Source organism: Colletotrichum graminicola, assembly GCF_000149035.1.
Source record: "Colletotrichum graminicola M1.001 genomic scaffold supercont1.79, whole genome shotgun sequence".
NCBI classification, from domain to species: domain Eukaryota; kingdom Fungi; phylum Ascomycota; class Sordariomycetes; order Glomerellales; family Glomerellaceae; genus Colletotrichum; species Colletotrichum graminicola.
The window spans coordinates 3,149-24,399 of record NW_007361083.1 but is presented as its reverse complement, the minus strand read 5'-3'; the positions used below and the strand labels follow the sequence as shown (position 1 = coordinate 24,399).

At 46.3% G+C, this 21,251-nt stretch overlaps 5 protein-coding genes across 5 annotated transcripts; 3 read left to right on the top strand and 2 right to left on the bottom strand.

Moving 5' to 3' along the window:
* Positions 1–1,318: 1,318 nt before the first annotated feature.
* Positions 1,319–3,152, top strand: GLRG_11240 (glycosyltransferase family 2; the record flags this gene model as incomplete). The annotated part of the gene is made up of 3 exons (XM_008101925.1): positions 1,319–1,360; positions 1,416–2,825; positions 2,925–3,152. 3 exons carry the CDS (start codon positions 1,319–1,321, stop codon positions 3,150–3,152), a joined length of 1,680 nt encoding a protein of 559 aa, XP_008100116.1.
* Positions 3,153–5,937: 2,785 nt separating this feature from the next.
* On the top strand, positions 5,938–6,234 carry GLRG_11239 (uncharacterized protein; the record flags this gene model as incomplete). Its single annotated transcript, XM_008101924.1, has 2 exons — positions 5,938–6,094; positions 6,158–6,234. The coding sequence occupies 2 exons, from the start codon at positions 5,938–5,940 to the stop codon at positions 6,232–6,234; spliced, it is 234 nt and encodes a 77-aa protein (XP_008100115.1).
* Positions 6,235–8,073: 1,839 nt separating this feature from the next.
* Positions 8,074–9,897, top strand: GLRG_11238 (polysaccharide deacetylase; the record flags this gene model as incomplete). The annotated part of the gene is made up of 5 exons (XM_008101923.1): positions 8,074–8,348; positions 8,408–8,645; positions 8,696–8,791; positions 8,848–8,996; positions 9,051–9,897. The coding sequence occupies 5 exons, from the start codon at positions 8,074–8,076 to the stop codon at positions 9,895–9,897; spliced, it is 1,605 nt and encodes a 534-aa protein (XP_008100114.1).
* Positions 9,898–10,766: 869 nt separating this feature from the next.
* Positions 10,767–11,753, bottom strand: GLRG_11237 (acyl-CoA thioesterase II; the record flags this gene model as incomplete). Its single annotated transcript, XM_008101922.1, has 1 exon — positions 10,767–11,753. One exon carries the CDS (start codon positions 11,751–11,753, stop codon positions 10,767–10,769), a length of 987 nt encoding a protein of 328 aa, XP_008100113.1.
* Positions 11,754–12,575: 822 nt separating this feature from the next.
* On the bottom strand, positions 12,576–14,088 carry GLRG_11236 (transmembrane amino acid transporter; the record flags this gene model as incomplete). The annotated part of the gene is made up of 2 exons (XM_008101921.1): positions 12,576–12,629; positions 12,688–14,088. The coding sequence occupies 2 exons, from the start codon at positions 14,086–14,088 to the stop codon at positions 12,576–12,578; spliced, it is 1,455 nt and encodes a 484-aa protein (XP_008100112.1).
* Positions 14,089–21,251: the final 7,163 nt, after the last annotated feature.

The window sequence follows — 21,251 nt, the reverse complement described above, 5'->3', positions numbered from 1 at the left end:
CTAGCCATCATGGTGTCCTCGCACTCGACCGAATCTGCTAAACAACGAGGGTTGAATAGCCATATGCCAAGCGGCCGGCATCAAATCCGGGGGAGGGGGGGCGTGAACGGCCATCAGCCAGACGTACCGTAGTCCGTCAACCATCCATTCACCTGCAGTCGCCTCCGTGTGTTGCTGAAGTCCTCTCTCTCCCCCCCCCCCCTTCCCGCCCCCCGAGCATGGGCTTGCTGTCTCATCTCCACTTGCCAACCACACACACGTTTGGCAACAACGGGAATGACTGGCCAAGCTTCTTTTGGACCTTTCTTAAACCCTCCTGACATGGTACCCGATGGCGTTCGAATGTACCTCGTGGCCGGTTGAGTGGGCAAGAGCTCGCCTCTCCCACATATGATGCTTGCCCGGCTGACGCCAGATGTCCTGGCATTGTCGCCATGCCAGGCGTGTATCTGTCGTTGTCCACCCAGTCCAGAACTGCACGTAGGCAATAGTTCGTACGTGCGAGACATCAACACATGTCGTTCCCGTCAGAAAGCAAGTCCAATCTGTTGAAGGCGGCGGACCCTGGAGGACCCTTCCCACCCCCGAGCGAGCTTCCGACGGCCTAGTCTGCCTGCCTGCCTGACCTTGAGAAAAGCTTTGGTTCCGACTCAGACAGCTGGTCGGACCCTCCGCCTCGTGAGGCTAGCTCCGAATTCGCGCCCAGGTCCGCCGCGCTGATCCAACCCTCTATTACCCCATGCCGGCCCTCTTTTTATTCTGTCAACCCTTCCATCAGGAATAAAGATTCATCCTCCGCTCCTCTCTCCCCTCCTCAGTCCCTCCTCCCTCGGCAGGAACTTCACTCTGTTGCCTCCGGCAGTCATCACATTCGTTTTGTTGTTGGCCCGACTCTCAGGATCTTGATTAGATCCCTGGCATCTCCCATCCCCCCTTCTCGCCCACCGTCTCTCGCTCTTCGTTGCGTCTGCTGGATACTTATCTGTCGTTGTCGAGGTCCTTCAGTTGGAATCTCTCACCTCTCACTCCCATCCATATACTTCAATAATCGCCATGCGCCCGCCTCCCTCTCAGCCTCCCATGGCGGAGAGCAGCCGTCCTCCGTTGTCTCCCCTCTCGGGGGTATCTACCCCGGCTCGCAGCCATCGCAGCCTTTCTATCCCGCAACCCTTTGGTTCTAGAATCCAGTCGCAGGGCTCGGTAAGTTGAAGTATCCTCTTCCCTACGTTGTCTTCGTGCTGACTTTGTAGTCTGTCGTTGGCTTCAACGTCGAAGACCTGCCCTTCGGTGCCAACACACCAGGCTCTGGCCATCACTCATGGCAATCTCGTGGTGGCGAATCCGCTGCCTCCTTTGTGTCGTCTGTTACTCAAGAGGAGGCAAAACCGAGATGGGACTCTGACTCGGAGCTGAAGACGGTATCAAAGTCTCTGTTGAAGTTCCAGAAGTGGTGTCTGCTCATCGGCCTGCTCTGCATTAACGCTGCCCTCATCTACGTGTCGTTCACGTACCACGTCGCCCACTACTTCTTCATGGTTCTGCTCAGCTCCAACACCGTTCTCCAGTTCATCATGATCATCTTCATCCTCGGCCACTTTCTCTTCAAGATCATCTTCTTCTGCTTCCGCCGTAAGGAGAAGGTGCCGGAAACGCCTGAGAAGATGGTCATGCTGCTTCCCTGCTACAACGAGACGTTTGAGGAGCTCACGCGGTCACTGGACTCCCTTGTCGCGCAGAAGAATATTGACGAACACCCGCGCATGATCTTCATCGTCGTCGACGGCAACGTCAAGGGCGCCGGCATGGAGAAGACCACCCAGGAATACCTTCTCCAGGACATCCTCGAGCCCGGCCCCACGCGCTTTTTCGAGAACGGCTACCGCGCTCGCGACGGCCTGTTCATGCCGACCAAGATCCAGACCGGCTACTACAAGGGCATCCCCTATCTCTTCGTCGGCAAGCGTTACAACCAGGGCAAGCGTGATAGTCTGTGCTTCGCTCGTTCGTTCCTGTACCACTTCCAGAAGCGCTCCGCCAACGTCATGACCATGTTCAGCAACGAGCTGTTTGAGCATCTCGGCAACGCCTTTGTCTCACAGGGCCTCGAGAACGTCGAGTATCTGGTCGGTATGGATGCCGACACCGTCTTCGATGAGTACTGTATCTGGGAGATGTTGAAGGAGATTCGTAAGAACCCCAAGCTAGTCGGTGTATGCGGACACGTCTGTGTCGACTACGACGGCAAGAACTGGGGTCTCTGGTCGCTGTATCAGTCAGTCGAGTACTCCCAGACGCAGGGCCTCCGCCGCATGTTCCAGTCCCGCATCACCGGCAAGGTCAACTGCCTCCCTGGATGTTGCCAGCTGATCAAGATTGACGAGGCCACCTTCGGTGACGAGGTCCTCCGCAATCGTTTCGGATACTGCCCCAAGCCCAACGACCTTATGACGCAGCATATCATGGGCAACTACTCCGAGGACTCGATCCATGCCAGCATCATCTTCTCGCTCTTCCCCAAACGCCAGACCGCTCAGGCCCTTCGCGCCAAGGCCTTCACCATCGTGCCCCAGGACTGGAAGGTCTTCCTGTCGCAGCGCAAGCGTTGGGCTCTCGGCTCCATCTCCAACGAGTTCGTCATGATCTTCCGCCCCGGCATCATCCCCATCGAGCGTCTCCAGTCCATCGTCGCCGTCATGACCTGGTTCATCACTCCTTTCATCATGGCCGCCGTCATCGCTTTGATCATTATCCTCGCCCGCCGTGGTGACGAGTTGGTCAAAGATCCGGTATTCATGTCGTTGTTCGCCCTTCTCCTGTTCCGATACGTAAGTTCTCTCTCTTGTGTTACATCTCTCTCCCCCTCTCCCTTGGCCGAGAGGCTCGCGCCAACTGAGACAACGATTGCTGACTGAGGCATGTCGCAGATCTACACTTTCTGCATCGGTATCTGGCTGCCGAGAAACACGCTCGAGCGCATGCAATACTTTGTCGGCTATTTCTTCCACCTGATCACGTCGCCGTTCCTCAACATGATCATCCTCGGCTACTCGCTCGTGTATTCCGACGACTTCAAGTGGGGCAAGACCCGCGAGGTCATCAAGGGGGGAGACGACGAGAAAATGGACGCCGAGGGCGGCCGTGGCACTCTTTAAGAACTGTTTCTTGTGGATGCGAGGGTTTGCAGCCGCTCGCCTCCCCCGAATCTCACTTGGAGATACGATGTCGGCGTCCTAGCGGCCGTCGATTTCTTCGCTTTCTTACTAAATTTTTTCAGTTATTGACATGGCGTTTTCACCTGTTTAAGGCTAAGGAGAAAAAACTGGGCACACTAGACTCGTCAGCCAGACGAATGTGGTGGGGATGAGAGAAGCATGCGGGTTTTCTGAGCGAGGCGGGCTGAAAAAAGAAAAAGGAGGGGTTAGGGATTGGTTCATTCACTTTTTGCACACATGACACACAGCACACGGCCACCGATCGCCATTATCACATACATATCTCGAGAGAGCTGGAGAATTCGCACATACTGGAGACATCTTGTACAGACGGCACTGGAGATGAGCGGATGGTGACATCTCTCGACGTGCTGGGAACGCATGTGGCTGTTTTGGACGCCTTGGTTGTTTTCTTTCTCAATTTAATGTAATGTATAGGTGTGGTGGGCTCCATGAAACGACGTATGAAGCATATATACCAAGTACATCATAAAGCATATAATACACTCTTCCCTAAAGCATCCAATTTAGTCAACAGAATACTCTGCAAACGCCATTATGGATTCATTCCATCGTTGTGCATCAATATTGATAGACATGTCGAGCAAAGATGTCGATAGTTTGCCCTTCTACGTGCCATCGGCCACTCACGGCAGACTCTGACTCGACAAACCGCCTAGCGTATGGACCGTATTAGTGAGTCTCATGCACCAAGGACGCCTGAGGCGCGACGTGTGGCTGCCACACCTCCAGCTCACGAGCAACGGACGGACGGCGAAACACGGCAAGCTGTGCGAAGTCGATGCCACAAACAGAAATCGTGGCGCTGCGAGATGGCAGCTGAAGTCGAGGCGTTGCTCTCTGTAGGGCCGCACCGGATGAAGCGATGGCTTTGCTGTCTTAGCCAACTTTTCGCAGCTGGCCACTTCGCGATGAAGCATATAATACCGACGCATTCGGTGGGTTATGCGGCGAACGCTTCGCCACTCATGCTGAACTCTTTCAGCACGTGTCTTTGACGAACTGTCTTGGCCAAGGATCCAGGCATGAGTTCATCCCAACTTCCAGGGATGCAGAGAACCTAAGCATAACACTAGCTGTGCTGTGCCTCCCTTACCTTCCAGATGCCTCTGTTTGTTGCATCTCTCTCACCAGTTGAGAGCTTCATGACTTCCGCCGTAAGGAAGAGACGAACTCGCTGCCAAGGACACCGTATCAAGGCCGTTCGGGTCGTCGAGGAGCGTTCGAACAGGGGTGACCAAGCCTCTGTGCCAGCACCGTCGGCGCTAGACTATCCGGGTGTCTTAGTCATTGCGTTGAGCTAAACACCCCCCTGAGCAAGGGGTTTTTAGCGCAGCGAAATGATGACTAACACCCCTAGGTACCTCCCTAGACTAGTCTGATGGCTTTCGAGCTGGCGCACAAACCCGCCCACGCACTTTCACTTTGCTTTTCTCGCTCTCGTTCTCACCCTAATCGCGCTCAAACTCCGACACACTAGGCCCCTGAGTCAGCAACGGTTTTCCTTGCCGCGTGGAGAGGGATCGTATCGTAGATCTGGGCCAACAAAAAGGGGGCTTGTAGGATCGTAGCCCACCGGCCACGCAACGATGCGAATTGTCTTGGATCACCGCGCTTCTCCCGGGCGACCACGGTTTGAATTCCCCGGATCACAGTGGGGCGGAGAGCGGGCTCTCAGGTCCACCTGGGGAAGCTTACCGGACAGGCAGGCATGCATCTCCCCTCTGGTAAACTGCGCCCGAGGTATCAATCTTTCGCAACAAACAGTCATTCATCCAGCAGAGTTCGTGCAGGGGTGGAGTTCGGTGGAGTTCTGGGGGAGCTGACGGGGAATCAATGGGCCATTGGAACGCCTTAACGCGATTCGCCGGCATATTGCCATCCAGCTGGTGGGATGAAATTAAAATGTTCTCGGGTATTCTCTTTCCAGAGCCTAGCAAGCAGTCAAGCAAGACACATCATGCATCACGACCGCCCGCTTTCCTCGACAAAGCAAAGGCATGTCTTGGGAAGAGGCTGGGGTGTCTCAACCATGACGTGACGGTCTGCCAATGCCAGCGGGGAGGACTTACCGAAGGGGGACACCTCAGCCGTATTACCGGGACACCGTTCCCCCTTGATACCATTGTCATGGCTAGGTAGATATTCCAGCTTTCTTGGCACGAGTCCCATGACTGAACAAGAAACTGCCGGGCGACGGAGCTGAGGCAGGGGTTTTTCTTTCCTTCTTCTTTTACCCATGAGAGGAAACGTTTCCACCCAAGAGTACGTGATGCTCTGTGCTAGTGTATCCGTACAACGACCGAATACGACGAGATGCGCATAGCTCCTTCTGGGTCGTAATGCAGCATAAGCCGTGCGTCGCGGGGGGCGTGTGAGTGGATGACCACCAGCAACCAGCGAAGCGAGCAATCCTTAGGGAGGAGGCCCAAGCCTTCAATAGCAAGCTTGCAGTTGCCTCGTGGTGCCAGCGGGAATCACGATGGATTTGTGAAGCGCGAATGAGAGAAACGTGGCAGGCAAACCAGAAGACTTCAACTTAGTGCAACGGGGGATGTGGTTGGCTGCTCCGAAAGTCTGGGCAAACCCGTGTCTGCACGACACTGGAGCACTTGGATGCCTAAAAGGTACCTGCAAAAGCGGTGGATGTCGCCATCAGCCCGGCATCTGTTCCTTTGCCGACGCGATGCCCCTTTTTGGGACCATGAAGGGAGAGAGGACACGGTCGAGAACACGATGGCGGTGGTCTCCACAAGGCAGTCAGCAACGATGGGCCGGTTGCTTCGAGGAGAGTGACGGAGAAAATCACGGACAGGCTTGCACCACCGGGCCCCCTGGATGCTGCCACCGGCTGTTGGGTGGTATGTACCGATCCTGGGGGCACCTAAGAAGTACACGTACAACATGCTTACAGGTGGGAATAGGCATCTTTCAACGGCACCTAGGCGCATATCGAAATGGACGCCAAGCCAATATTTCGGCAGGCGAGGGGCGGCCATAAGACGTGGCAGATGCTGTAAGTAATCCTTCTCTTAGGCGCTTGTCTGCTTGCCATGTATGATGTAGCATTTCTCTGCTTATGCTCGGTAACATACAACTTACCGTTGGTAACAGATATGGAGGTTTATGACGATAAAGGGGCGACAGGGTGTTTCCACCCATTGTGACATGGTGTGTATTTTGAATTTATGCATATTGTCAGAAGCCGCTTCGGTGAGCAGATACACACCCCTCCCCGGCTCATTACGCTCGATCGCTCACTCACATTCTCACCATGTCCGCTCATCCACTTTCTCACTCTCATATCGCGTCACTGCCCTCACGCCTCTGTCACAGCAACCTACCTAGCCCTTCGATCTCTCATTGATACAAACTCTGAATGCATGCCATCAACCATCCTTACAGTCTCACCTTCATGGAATGAACGACTACAGTCGGAGAACCCGAAGATTATCACCGGAATCGGCTCTGTCTTCAGCAGTCAGCCCACACTGGTGACTGCCACTCGTCAAGAAACGGTCAACCCATGGGTCGACGGGGTGACAGGCCCAACTTGGGACCATGCAGTCTTCAATCCCATCACGCCATTGTCAGTCACCGCGCTGTTCCTCGACAGACCTGCGATGCCATGCAAAGGCAAGGTACCGACCGCCAGGCAAGGAACAATGCGGCACCAGGAAGGAAAATTTTCACACCAGGGTCCTTATATTACCAATTGTTTCTTTTCGGGAGTTCATGCTTCATGCCCTCCAGCGTCCCCGCAAAAGCTGACCGTCGCCCGGGTTCGGAATCCATCCCCGGCCACATTCGTCTTCGACTCATGTCTCGATCGAGCTTCTTTCGTACACCACTTCCCAGACCAGGCAAACGATAGAGTCATGTACGAGATCAATCATGTCAGCGCCGCTGGTCCTTGGCACACATGTATAGGCTCCTGGGCTCTGGTGCCTTCAAGACAGCAGCCTGTCACGGATCGCTTCTTAGATATACCTGAATTAGTCGACGTGCCTGAATTGGACTCTATACGCCGAGTGGCGTGCCAAATGGCTCACAGGCCGAATGGCGGAGCCAATCCCGGCTGTCGGCTTCAAGCGTTCGCCGTTCTGAATATAGTTCAGCTGTTGTGCTCGAAACTAGCCCATGTCTCCTTGCCGCGCCACACTGTCGTTGCTTTTCGCTCACTGCCTAAGATTCGTAGCCCTCTGGAGCTCGTATTGGAGGCCGAGAGAACAGGAGGCCAAGACGGCCAGGAAACGACAGATCACTGAGGCACCCTACTTCGGACAGTACAGGACGTCTTTCCATGCACGTCTGTCCGCTACAAACACCTGGCGCATCACATGGCCTGGCCAATATGTCTGCTGCCCTAAGCCTGAACTGATCTGCGCCGCTAGCTACTCCACAGCCAGACTCCACCATCTGAGATGGATGGGGCAACTGGTGGATTGGCCCGACATGCAGCACATCGCTCACACCTGGCCAGAGCCGTATTTCCAGCTTATAGTCCCCAGCTGTGTATAGCTGTAACTGGCCGATCGACATAACTCACTGTTATATCACAAATTTCCCGGCCCCGAGCCGTACCGTCCGTCTTGTTGCCCCCCCCCCCCCCCCCCCCCAAGTGTAAGTCGTCAAAAGCAGTACATGCCTTCTTCCCTGCCTGCTGCTGTCGTTACCTCTGTTCCTATTTGGCTCGGCCTCTTCTTGATTTAGTCTTGCCCTGCCATATTCCACTCGTTAAGCTCCTTTTGCTTTGGCCCGGGGGACAAGCGTTCGTTTGATAACACTCACATCCTCCTTGTGCATACATTGGTCTTCTTTTGCTGCCCTTTCGATCACCATGCTTCTCGCCACCTTTGCTCTCGCTGCCAGCTGGGGTCTGGCTGCCGCTCACGGCGCTCACGGCGGCGATGGGCTGCCACTCCCCAACATTATGGCGGGAAGACAGGCTCTGCAGGATTTCACTTCAGCCCGTCGCCAAGTTAAGCGCCGCGCCGCCCATATTGAGCCTGTTCGTGAGGCTTCCGAGTTGGAGAAGCGTCAGTCCGTTGGCCGTTGCGGCCCCAACTTCGACAATCACGTCTGCGATGACGGGTACTGCTGTTCCAGTGCGGGGTACGTTGTTGCATTTGGCTTGTGTGCTTCAGGACTACAGAATACTAACGTTGAGACAGATGGTGTGGCCAAGGGTACCTCTACTGCTCCGCGCCGTCCTGCATGATTGAGTACGGCCCGGCATGTGATGCCAACATCCGTCCCGCTGGGCCGGACACGGCTAATATTGCCCGGCCCAAGATCGGAGCGGTTCCATATGGCCAGGCCATCTATCACTGTGAGCAGTACGGCGACATCGCGCTCACCTTTGATGACGGGCCGTACATCTACACCGAGGATCTCTTGAACAAGCTCAAGGTACGCACCCTGCAACTGGCAGTTGATGATCTGTGCTAATGGGTATATAGGCGTACAATGCCAAGGCTACCTTCTACATTACGGGTAACAACTTGGGCAAGGGCAAGATCAATGACCCGGCCACCCCATGGCCGGCCCTCATCAAGGTTTGCTTGCTGCTGCTTCTATAACCGTTCACGTACGTTGATTAACTCTGCCACAGCGCATGGTTGCCGAAGGCCATCAGATTGCCAGCCACACCTGGTCTCACCAGCGACTCACAACCGTGAGCGCGGAGAAGTTTCGTAACCAGATGGTATACAACGAGATTGCGTTCGCCGACCTCCTGGGCTACTTCCCCACTTACATGAGGTAAACTGGCATGCCTACTCTGCGATATTGTCATCAAGCTAATATGCCTTACAGGCCCCCTTACTCGGCCTGCGATGCCACCTGTGAGGGCTACCTGAATGACCTCGGTTACCACATCACATACTTCAACCTCGACACCGAGGGTTACCTGCACGACAGTCCCGCCCTGATCGAAACCTCCAAGGACATCTGGGACAGCAAGGTTGAGGGCATGTCTCCCGCGACCACCAAGTGGCTCCAGATCGAGCATGACCCCGTCTATCAGACTGTATACAACCTGACCGACCACATGCTCGAGTCCCTCTTTCGTAATGGATTCCGTTCTGTCACCGTCGGCGAATGCCTCAATGACCCCGCAGAGAATTGGTACCGCTCCGTCGGGAACACGCCGCCCCCAAGCAGCACCGGAAGCACCGTCACCTCCTCCCGCACCACTACCAGCACATCCGGCGTGACTAGTCCCACCGGCAGTCTGAGCCCGTCCAAGGACGGTCGTTGCGGACCCAACTTCGGCAGCACCACCTGCATCAGCGAGCCCGGCGCGACCTGCTGTTCAGCTGCCGGCTGGTGCGGAAACACCGCCGACCACTGCGGGGCGGCGTGCCAGCCCCTCTATGGGAACTGTCAGATAACGCCAGCCAGGCCTTCGACTTGGTCGTCTTCCGCTCCCGCGACCGTCGCCACCTCGTCCCGCACAAGCTCCGCAGCGGCGACCACCGGCACGCCGCTGCCTCCGCCATTGAGCACCAACGGCCGCTGTGGTACCACTCAAGGAGGCACGTCGTGCATCCAGGAGCCTGGCGCGACGTGCTGCTCCCAGTACGGCTGGTGCGGCGCCACGACGGATCACTGCGGTACAGGATGCCAGGCCGGCTTCGGTACCTGTGGCAAGTCCGACTAAGTGAGCCTTGCCTGTGTTCAGGACTTCATGACTCGACATGTCTTTTGGATGTGTTTCTTTCCTTGCATCTTCCCGCCTTATGTAATGGGGGAGGATTGTTTAACGTATAATGTTTTAACGAAAGTGTGAAGCCACTACAGGCTTCACAGAGAGAGAGGGGGGAGGGGTGGGGGGGAGAGAGAGGGGGGGAGAGAGTGTGTGTGTGAGAGAGAGGGGGAGGGAGGGAGAGAGAGAGAGAGAGAGTGTGTGTGTGTGTGTGTGTTGGCGTTTGAGGTCAAGGGAGTCCGGGATTGGAAAAGTATATGGGGTGCATGGTTTGACGACGCCAAGGCATGTACGAACATGATACATAGGTAATATGGGCAGGGGACAAACTCATAATACATTTTGCCTTCTAGGCAGTATAGTCTCGGCTGCCATGTGACCATGCAATATGTCAGTACATCAGGTATCCTTTGTAGTATCATGGCAACGGGTATCTCCCAAGGCACTAAATTCAAGGCTCCTTCACGGCAGGGGCGTGTTGCTTCCCAATAAAGTAGTCCAATTGGAGGAACGCTAGATTGCATTCAGACTTGACTTCTCTTTCACAGCCCGATCAAATTCAATCACATGGTCTTGTAAGTCTGCACAGGTTCCAGAGGTCGGTATGCCCCCTCAATCAATGTCTAAATCTAATCGGAGCTGTTCTCAAAACATCGAACAACCTGAAACCGGAGACTGTGAATAGCATACAAGTTCTATATGCGTTGGATAGCATCTCTCTACATTATCGTTGTCATCCGATGAGTCTAGGAAGGTCTCCCCTAAACATTCATTACAGAACAAAGTCGGTAAACGCATGATAAAGCATAAACATAACGGCAATCTCAAAGTGATGCTCGAGTCAACCCTTTCGGGGGCCGCATGATGGACTGCTGATTCATGATTGCAACCATATGCCCCTCTCTATCCCAGAGCCGAGCTTCGGTATAGGTCCGCCCGTCGTTGCCTGTGATGGTCTTCATCTCTCTCATGTGCCACTTTGCCATGTCGACATCACCCGTGAAGAATCTCAGGGCAAAGTCGAGCGAAGAGCAAGGGCCTGCGTCGTCAAGGAACATGTTGCTGTGTGTCAGGGGAACGAAAGACAGAGCCCCGTCCAAGACAAAAGCAAGACCAGCAAGCTGGTCCTGGAGACGTCCCATGGAATGCCGACAACGGAACCAATCGGCAGATGTCTTGGAAGTGAGGTGCAGGTCGTCCTGGGGCGTCTTTGCCTTCTTTGCGATGCCCAAGAGGTTGTTCGGGCCAACGGTCTCTGGTACGCCACGGGTCTCCAAGAAGCGCTCGTTTAAACCGAAAGAAGCCATGTATAGCTTGACCATGTTTTCTGTCACGATTCCCCTTCGCACCAAGTCTTTTGTCCGCTCCTCCACGGCGGGGCACTTCTCGGGGGACGAATAGGACATGGATGGCGGTGCTGAGTATACGAAAAGAGACTTCTCCTCCTTCACTTGGAAGTCGGCAAGCATGATCATGCACAACCTCGACTTGCCGTCGTCTTGGTCTTGGCTGATCTCGACGAGCCGGGTGGCGAAGGTCCTTGTGTCGCGGACTCTGCGGACCGAACATTTGAGTTTGCGGTCCGTCAAGGCCGGGCCCAAGTAGTTGCCCGTGGTCGAGTAGAGGAGGTAGTTCGCCGGCACGGTACTGCATGCTGCCTGGACACCGATGCCGATGGTGCAACCTCCGTAGGCGATGTTTGCCGCGTTTCCCATACGGGCTGGGTTCGCGCGACTGACGAACTGGTCTGAACCCAAGTCGTCTACCGCGACCTGCTCCTGCAGCGTGGCGGCCATCGCTGAGTCGGACATGTTCGGTACTATTTTCAGCTGATATGCCGGACTGCCCCTGCTCTTATCACACAAATATTGGACGAAGCTACACTGTTACTTATAAGGTCAATGTGATAAGTAATCGCGTAGAGTTTTGTCGGACCTGGAGATGCTTGAAATCTAGCCCCGTTGGATTGTCACGTTGGCGCCGCGTCGGGTTTTAGCGTGGTGCCGACGCCAACCGAGGTTCGGTCTCGGAGGAATGTGGAGGTGGGGGTTCATGGATCATATGCCTAACAGGCTTCAGGCACGTTTTGAGACGGATGAAGGCCGAAGGACAACTCACTAGGGGATTTGACTGAGATTTGAGTCGGTGAGGTGTATGCGAGGCCAAAGCCATGGCCAGATGGGAACTAGACGCCGGTTCCCAATCAGTTAGCTCAATTCCAACCCCCAAGCTGACATAACCGGTCTCGAGCTGATCCCACAATAAGAAATCCGGGGAACTCACTCGTGCCAGAATGACACTCGTTACAGGTGCGGCTGAGGTGCTACATACCGACTGGCTCACCGCTGACTCATGCTGAGCGACAGTGTGCCACGTAACACTACCAAGGTGTGCCTTGAAGATAGACGTTGATGAACGTCCGGCATTAGCCTCTCAGAGTGCTGCCGAAATACCTCCACAAGTCCTCATTGCAACGCAATGACTTCGAACCTGCGCCTGTCACCGTATACATAGACGAAGCACATCCACGTTGCTCTCCTGCAAGCAATGATTTTGACAATGGGTATCTCATGATCAGTCCAAAAAGACCCTCCAGAACTAGTAATCAAGTATAATATACAATATGCCACAATCTAAGATCGGCAAGCAAATGGCTTATGAGCACTGCCAGTGGTTGTTTCGTCAATCTGGCATCCATTGGTTAGTAAACGAGGGACTGGTGTCAGGGATTAAGCTGGAACTTACAATATCAACAATCGTCGAGTAGGTGCCGGCAACCAAAACCACAGCGCCGACAATGAAGGCCAGAATACTTCCAAGGCTGATGAGGATGTTCTCGCGGGCGAACCACTTGCCCTTGCAGAGGATTGCAAACCACATGATGGCAGGGATGTAGAACGAGAAGCCCGAAACGAACAGGGCCGAAGCTAGTGAAAGCAGGTCGGAGAAGATGGGAATGGCCTCGGCAATGACCCAAGCGACGATGGTGAAGATTACAACGAGGATGATCCAGCTGGCCCAGCCCATTGGGGTGTTGATATACTTGAGATGCGAGTTCTTGTACATGCGGCCGTGGATGTATCGGAGGGCAACAGTCGAGTTGATCGAACCGGAGATGAAGATGACCGGGATGGCAACTCCAAAGGCAATCTTGGAAATCAGAGGTCCGGCCGAGAGAAGAGCCGGCGACTGGACCGAGGGACCGATGAAAGCGTAGCACAGGGCGCCGGTGACTGTGTAGATGATGATCTGGATTACGCCCGACGCCCACATGGACTTCATGTAATCGGTAGGGGTATGCATCTCATCCATGAAAGAGAATTGACCAATGGCAAAACTGAAGGCGAAGATGATGTTGCTGACGGCAACAAAGGCCTCGGAGAAGGAAACCCCTTCCTTGGGCCAAGCAGACCATTCGACAGCCGAAAGACCGCCCGGAGCATGGTCGGCCTGAATCCCCGTGGCGATGACGGTGATTCCAATGGCAGCGACGATGGAGACGAAGTCGATGTAACCGAGGATAGCTACTTCGGTGAAGGAGGGCGGGATGGCGAGGATCAGGAGGATGATGGCCGACACGGCGGAGAATACAATGGAGCAGACATGGCCGCCATTGATATCTAGCAGTGCGATGCTTCCGGTAAGGGCGTGCGACCCCACAACCATGACAAGCTCGAGGACAAGAGCGGCTCCGAACAATTCGTATCCGACACGTCCGTAACGGCCAAACAAGAGTCTGCCGGCTTCGGCGTAGTTGGCAACGTGATGGTGGGCCAGCTTGACTTGACCAACGAGGTAGCTGGTGAAGATGGAGAGCATCCCAATGGTGATGGTAAGGAAAACACCAGGGAACATGCCGAGTGTGTGATAGGCGGAAGGCAAGCTGAGCGCACCGAGCGCGACAGCTTCCACGATGGTCACAATGGCCAGGCGCTTCCAGCCCAAGCGGTGGAAGTGAGCGCTGCCCTGAGCCGCGATCTGCTTCAGGCGAGCGTCATTCATCTCATCGCTCGTCTCGCCGAGCATGGTGTTGTCGTTCGCGGGCCAAGGATCAGGAGACTGGCCCATCTCGGCATCCGAGCTATCTTTGCTCTTGGGCTCCTTGTGGTGACCAGAGCTGATCGTGGTGGAGGTACCGTTGGACATGGTGGGAGGAGGCTCGATTCAACCGCGGCAGAGTTTGGAAACTGATTGGTGGACGACGTTGGATCGAGAAGAGTTTGGGGAGGTAAAGAAGCCAACGAGTAAACGAAGCACTCGAGGAGGCAGACAGACAAGACGCGTCTGACGTTACTTACTTTTTAACAGTCATCCCAAGGTACGAGTCAGATGAATCAGGTTCCACATGGCCGTGGATGGACTGGAGGCATCGTTGAAAAGAGGCTGTCGTCAGTAGCTTGCCCGGTGGAAGCCGGGCCTCCTCCACAGAATGATCTCGCCCCCACGGGCGACAGATAACAAGAATTCCGTACGGGTCTGCAAAATACCGGGGGGAACGCATTTCTACGCTGATAAGATCTAATAGTTTTGTGTCATTGATGTCAAAAGGCCCAGTAATTTCTGAATTGCGTGGTCTCTTACAGGGCCTTCTTTGGACTGTCCTTCATGGGGGATATTGCGGAGGGCGTATTGACCAAGTTTCGATGCCGTAAAAGAAGCTTCGCATTGCTCGTTTGAGCCGCGCTAAGAGATCAGTCCGGCGGTTCCTTGCGGAGCCTTTTGCTCGATCCAGAAACATAAGCGAAGAACTCTTATGTAAAACGGTGGATTGCCAAGGACATTCAGATGAATGCAAAAGAATTTTTCTTCTCGCAAAGCCGAGCAAAACCCGCCACTAGCCACTGCGGCAACACTACAAGCCGTCGAAGACTTTTTTCTTTCCTTTCGCGGCTCGCCTGCCATGGAGCCCGTGCGGAAGACCAAGAGGGGCCGTATTACGTCCGTGAAATATCTCCATTAGGGCGGGCCTACCGGGGTTGCACGTTTCTCTGCAAGGGTTGGGTCCGTTGTATTGCAGGCTTTGAAGTCTTCGCCGTCTGAGGCCAACCTGCTGATGATGATGATGATGATGATATTATTTAAACGCCTAACAGGTCCAATCTACGTGGCACAAGGCGCCCGCTGCTAATCTATCTTTCCTGCTATAGCCCAAGGTCCCCCTGCCAGGGGATCTTAGGCAGAACAACGTCCCCGCTTAACAGTATAAATCCCTTATTATACGCCTAAAAATTAGTATTTCTCTCCTAAAGATATATCTAAAGTAGTAAGCACTAGGTAATTACTATATAGAGAAGTTATTATCTAGTAGGAGGGGGGAGATAGTAGGTGTTCTAGGTCGTAAGGGTAAGTATATATTATAAGGTAAGAGCGTCCTAAGCAGTAGGGAGATATAAAGAGATATAAGGAGAGTATAAGATATAGAGAGAAGTATATATATAAGGGAGGACCTTAGCTAGCTAATAGTTAGAGGTAACTTATAATAGTACTAAATTAAATTAAGAGGTATCTCTTAGCTAGAGATAGCTATAAGGTTATATACTACTAGGTTTTTTTATAAAGTTAACTAAAAGGTAGCTAGCTAGTCTTACTATTTACTAAAGGCCTAAGTAAATATATTATTTTTTAGTATTATTTTAATAAAAGTAGCCTAATTCTTACTAATTTATATACTTATACTAAACTAAAATAACTTAGGCTTTATATAGTAATAGTAAATTAGATATTTTAGGCTTTTTAAGAACTTATAGTAGTAGTAACGCTTTATATTAAGGTAAATAAAGTAGTTATAATAAGCTATAAAATCTTTATAGCCTATTTAGGCTATAAGGAGATAGTAAAGTACTTTATAGGGGAGGTAAAGCTTAAGTATAGGCCTAAGGGAGGTATTAAGGGTCTAAAGCCTAGTGTCTTAGTAATAAGAGGGGTATATAAAATACTACTACTAAGAGAAAGTATAAGTAATATTAAAGTAGACTTAGTGCTTAATATAGCTAATTATAAGTAAGTAGAAATATAAGTTTAAGGGTTTTATAGTAAAGTTACACTTAGTAAGGTAATCTACTATATTATTACCTTAGATATTTATATACCCTAAAGACTATTATATATCTACTAGGATTAAGCTAAGGCTAACTAGGCACTAAAACTTAAGGAAAGTAGGCTATAAGGAACTAAGGGGGGCACTATTAAGGTATTAAATAACTATATAGTTATTTAGGCAGACTAAGATACCTATAGTGTTAGGTAAAGCTAATATAACTTTTAGTATTACTATAAGCCTAGTAGTAGCCCCCTTAGCCTTAGTGTTATACACCTTAGTATTTAGTAGTTTATAATAGTTAATATAGACTAAAGTGTTATTATAGTAGACTATATAGCTATATTTAGTGTTAAATTCTAATATTTATAAGCTATTTATATAAGCTAAAATATAAGTAAGTAAGAGGGATTTAACTTAGGCTAAGTAAGTAGTAGTAGCCTCTTTTTTAGCTAACTTTTCTTATTATATAGTAAGGTAAAGCCTTAAGTAGAGAAAAGGTTATAAGAATATAAGTAGTATACTAGTAGTGTCTATAAGGATAATAAGGTAAAAAGTAATACTTTTAAAGCTTTAGTTCTTATAGGTTATAGTATATTAAGTAAATAGGTAGTATAAGTTAAAGGTCCTTAATTAGAGAAAGTAGTAAAGTTAATAAGTATTTAGTAAAAGTTTAACTAGTAAGATACTAAATTCTTAATATAAGGTAGCTAGTAGTGTAGTCTACTATACTAGTAAGTAGCTATAAATACTTATATTAATAGCTACTTAAATCTTTAATAGCTAGTCTTTTAGGCTATATTATACTTAGGTAAAGCTACTATTAGACTTCTTAGTAGTAGCCTTATCTAGGCCTAAATACTAGACTTTTACTATATATAAAGCCTTTAGTATAATAATTATATAAAGCGCTTTTTATATAGTAGCTAAGAAGGCGCCTCTATAGACCTTATTAAGGCCTCTTAGGTGTCTTACTACTAACTATACCTTAGTAGTATAAGTCTTAATATAAGACTTATATAAAAGTAACTAGTTAAGCTAGATTTTAAGCTATCTTATAGCTAGCTTAGAAGTAATATATCTTTATTTATACCTTATAGGTATAAGGGGGTCCTTATTAATTTAGTAGCTAAAGTATATAACTTTAGTCTTAGTAAGGTTAAAGGTAATACCTTAGTAGGCACTATATTTAAGTGTTTTATTAAGGATAGCCTATACTACTACTATTATTTACTATAGTGTTTTACCTATATATAAAATACTATAGTTATTAGTATACCTAAACTAAGTAAAAGTAAGGCTTATTATATAAATAAGTATAGTATATAAAAAATAAAAGATTAAAAAGATAAAGGATCCTTATAAGAGGCTATATATAAGTAAAGCTATAAAGGTTAGTATCCTTTTATAGTAAATATAGGCCTAGTAGAGGCTAGTAAAGTGTCTTACCTACTTAATAAGGTTAAGGGGCTACCCCTATTCTTAAAGCTAGAAGTTTAGTACGTCTAGTAAAGTAGTATTAAAAGCCCTTTAAATATTATAAGTAACTAAGGTAGCTACTTCTTTATAAGTAAAAGCTACTTTTATATTATATATAAGGGTAATAATAATATTAATAGTAAAGCGTTTAGAGAGGGTGCCTATAACTTAGAGATATAAAACCCCTTATTAGATATAAGTCTAGGCTAGCCTTTAGGTAATAAGTTACTTAAGACCTTTACTAAGGGTAAAAAGTAAAAAGATAGGTCTTTATCTTTTTATAGTGCTTATATTATAGTTAGGCTTAGGGATTATTATAGTCTTTACTTATTAAAAGGGGAGGGGGTAATACTTTAGCCTTAGGTAGCTTTAGTATAAGTAGGTAATATAGTAATATAAGTATAGCTAGGCTGCTTTAAGTATAGTAACTAAAATACTATTAGCTCTAAGAGAGGTATTACTACTTAGATATAAAAGCTTATATAAATTATAACCTTAAATTATAACCTTAAATTTAACCTTATTTATAACCTTAAAGTAACACTACTATATATATATAAGATATCTAATATAACCTTTACTTCTAGATATAGACCTATAGAGATTTACTCCCTAGTACTCTATCTCTAAGAAGTATAAAAAGTAGATATATATAAATAGTAACTAGATTTACTTTAGGGTACTAAAAATAGAAATATCTACTTAAATAAAACTAGATATTAAACAGACCGTATTATGCTGTAACAAGCTGTAACAAGTAGTGCAACAGGCTGTAACTAGCTTAAAACAAGCTATAACAATATAAGGTTTTAAATCTATATAATAGTATAATAAGTATAATATAATATAAAGGTTAATATATATATTACTAGAAATATAGAAGTTAGTTAATTATATATAGAGAGAAGATCCCCTTAAGGAATTTAAGTTCTCTATGCCTTCTAAGCATAATAAAACTACACCTATCTTTCTACCTATCTATTTACTTATCTATCTAGTTAACCTACTAATCTACCTATTATTTCTTATTAGTTATAAGCCTAGCTTTTATAATATAAAGACTAGATAAGACTTTTTTCTTTATATCTTTCTAAGATATCTATTAGAGTTAATCTCTAGATATCTACCTATACTACCTAGATCTTCTTTATCCTTATAATATTACTAACCTTTATCTAAACAAATACCTTTTACTACTATTTAAATCCTCTTTTTAACACAAATCTAACAATACTAACCCTATCTCTATCTAACCACTATAACGATTAATTCTAAGCTAATTCTATAAGATACCTATAAAATAAGAAAAAGATAGATAAAGTTACTATACCTACACTTTCTAGCAGCTAGAATTACTCTACCTAGGCAACTAGGTTTAAGGCTTTACTTATTAGTAAAGATATCTACTTTCTAGATATAGTACCTACTACTACTACTTAGATAAAGGCTAATTCTAAGGCTTTTGCCTATATAAAGCTTTTCTATAAGGATAGCCCTCTAAGGGTTATAAAAGATTCTAAATTAGGATTTAAAGCTTAGAAAAAGCTAAAGGATCTATATAAGCCTATAGGATTTACTAATAAATATCTTACCTATAAAGAATTCTTTAATACCTCTTTAGATTCCTTTAATTCTATAGAAGCCTACCTTAATAAGGTTAAAGAGCTTATAGATAACCTAGCTTTAAAATCTATTACTTTACCTAAATAGGTTATAATAGCTTAGATTTTAAATAGCCTAGATAAGAGCTATAATAGTTTTATTACTAATATTACTTAAGCTTTATAAAAGGATCTAGAAGCCTATAATCTTAATTCTCTTTTTATAAATCTAATAAATAAAGCAAAAAGGAAGCCTAATACTATACTATATACAAAAGGGTTAAATAAAAAGCCCTAGAAAAAGCAGAAAGGATTATACTATACCTACTATAAGCTAAAAAGCCATAAAGTAGCAGATTACCTTTTCTTATATCTAAATAAGGCTCTAAAGGGCTAAAAAAAGCCTATAAATAAACCTATAGATAGAAAAGAGATATATAAAATCTATAAAGAAAGGTCTAACCTTAAAAGGTTATAACTAGAAAGAAAACAGAAGGCTTTATTAGCTAGAAGGGCCCTTATAGAGGAAACCCTATCTAATAAAGAGGAAGAAGAAGAAACAGCTAATATTACGCTAGATATAGATATTAATAAAGAGGAAAACCTAGATATTAATAAAGAGGAAAACCTAGAAATAGGTAGCCTAGAAGACAAAGATCTAAACTTTAAAGATATAGTAAGTAATAACCCTTCTATATTTTATAAAAATAACTCTTCTAATATATATACAATAGGTAATATAGATAGACCTATTATAGATATAAATAAGAATATATTTTGCCTTAATACTGCTATAACTATAAATATTATATCTAATAAATCCTTATTTATAAATACTAAAACTATAAATAAAATAGTAAATTAGGGAGAAGCAAAATAATAGAAGATAACCCTTATAGAAGATATTACTATAGAACTGTCTAAGAGTAGATTATCTACTAATAATATATATATATTAAAAAACTGTTTCTATATACTACAGTTAGGTATTAACCTATTAAGCTAAAATAGTCTTAGAAAGCTAAATATTACTTCTTTATTTTAGGATAAAACAGTTACCTTAATAAATATAAAAGATAATAGTACACTTTATAAAGGGGTATTTAAAGATAACCTATTTTTCCTTAATATAAAAACATATAAAAAGAAGGATCTACAGGCTCTTAATATAGAACCTAATAACTATATAAATACTATTAAGAATACCTCTACTAATAGAAAGAAATATACCTTTAATAAGGTTAAAAATATAGAACAAGATAATTATATAAAGTAGCATAATAGACTTAGCTATGTAAGTCTATAGGTTATAAAAGCTTTAGAAATTAATACTAATATAACTAATAATATAGAAATACCTTTAGAATATAACTATAAAGTCTGTTTAAAAGTAAATTTTACTACTAAGGTAAATAAAATATTAGATAATAATAAAAAGTAATATAATTACCTAGAAAAGGTAGCAAGTGATCTATGTGGCCCTATAACCCCTCCTACCTATAATAAATATAAATAGTTTATAATATTCTTAGAAAAGACCTCTAGAGAAGCTTCTATAACATTATTACAATCTAAAGAAGCAGAAGAAGTAAATAAAGCTATATTAAAGTATATAAATATTAAGAATATTAATAAGAATAAAATAAAGAACTTTAATATAGATAGAGGCTCTAAATTTAATAATAATCTAATAAATTATACTTATATAATAAATAGTATTAATTATAATATAAAGGTGCCTTATACTTATAAACCTAATAGTATTATTAAAAGAGTTATAAGGACTATAACTAATAAAATAAGAGCTTTATTATTAAGAGCTAATTTACCTCTATATCTATAGGGTAAAGCTGCTCTAACAGTAATAAATCTATATAATATTACTCCTTATAAGTCTATAAATTATAAAACCCCTTATAAGATAGTAAATAAAGAAAAGCCTAATATAAATAACCTAGTTACTTTTAGATCTATCTGTTACTATAAGAATCAGGATCTTAAGATAAAGAAACTAGATAATAAGGCTATTAAGGCTATTATTTTAAATAATAAAGTAAATATATATAAAGTATATAATTTTCAGAAGAAAAAGGCCTTCTAGACTAGAGATATAGTAATTATAGAAAATTAATTTATATTCCTTCTTCTAATAATAATACTATCATAAGTAGTAATATAACTAATAATAGTAG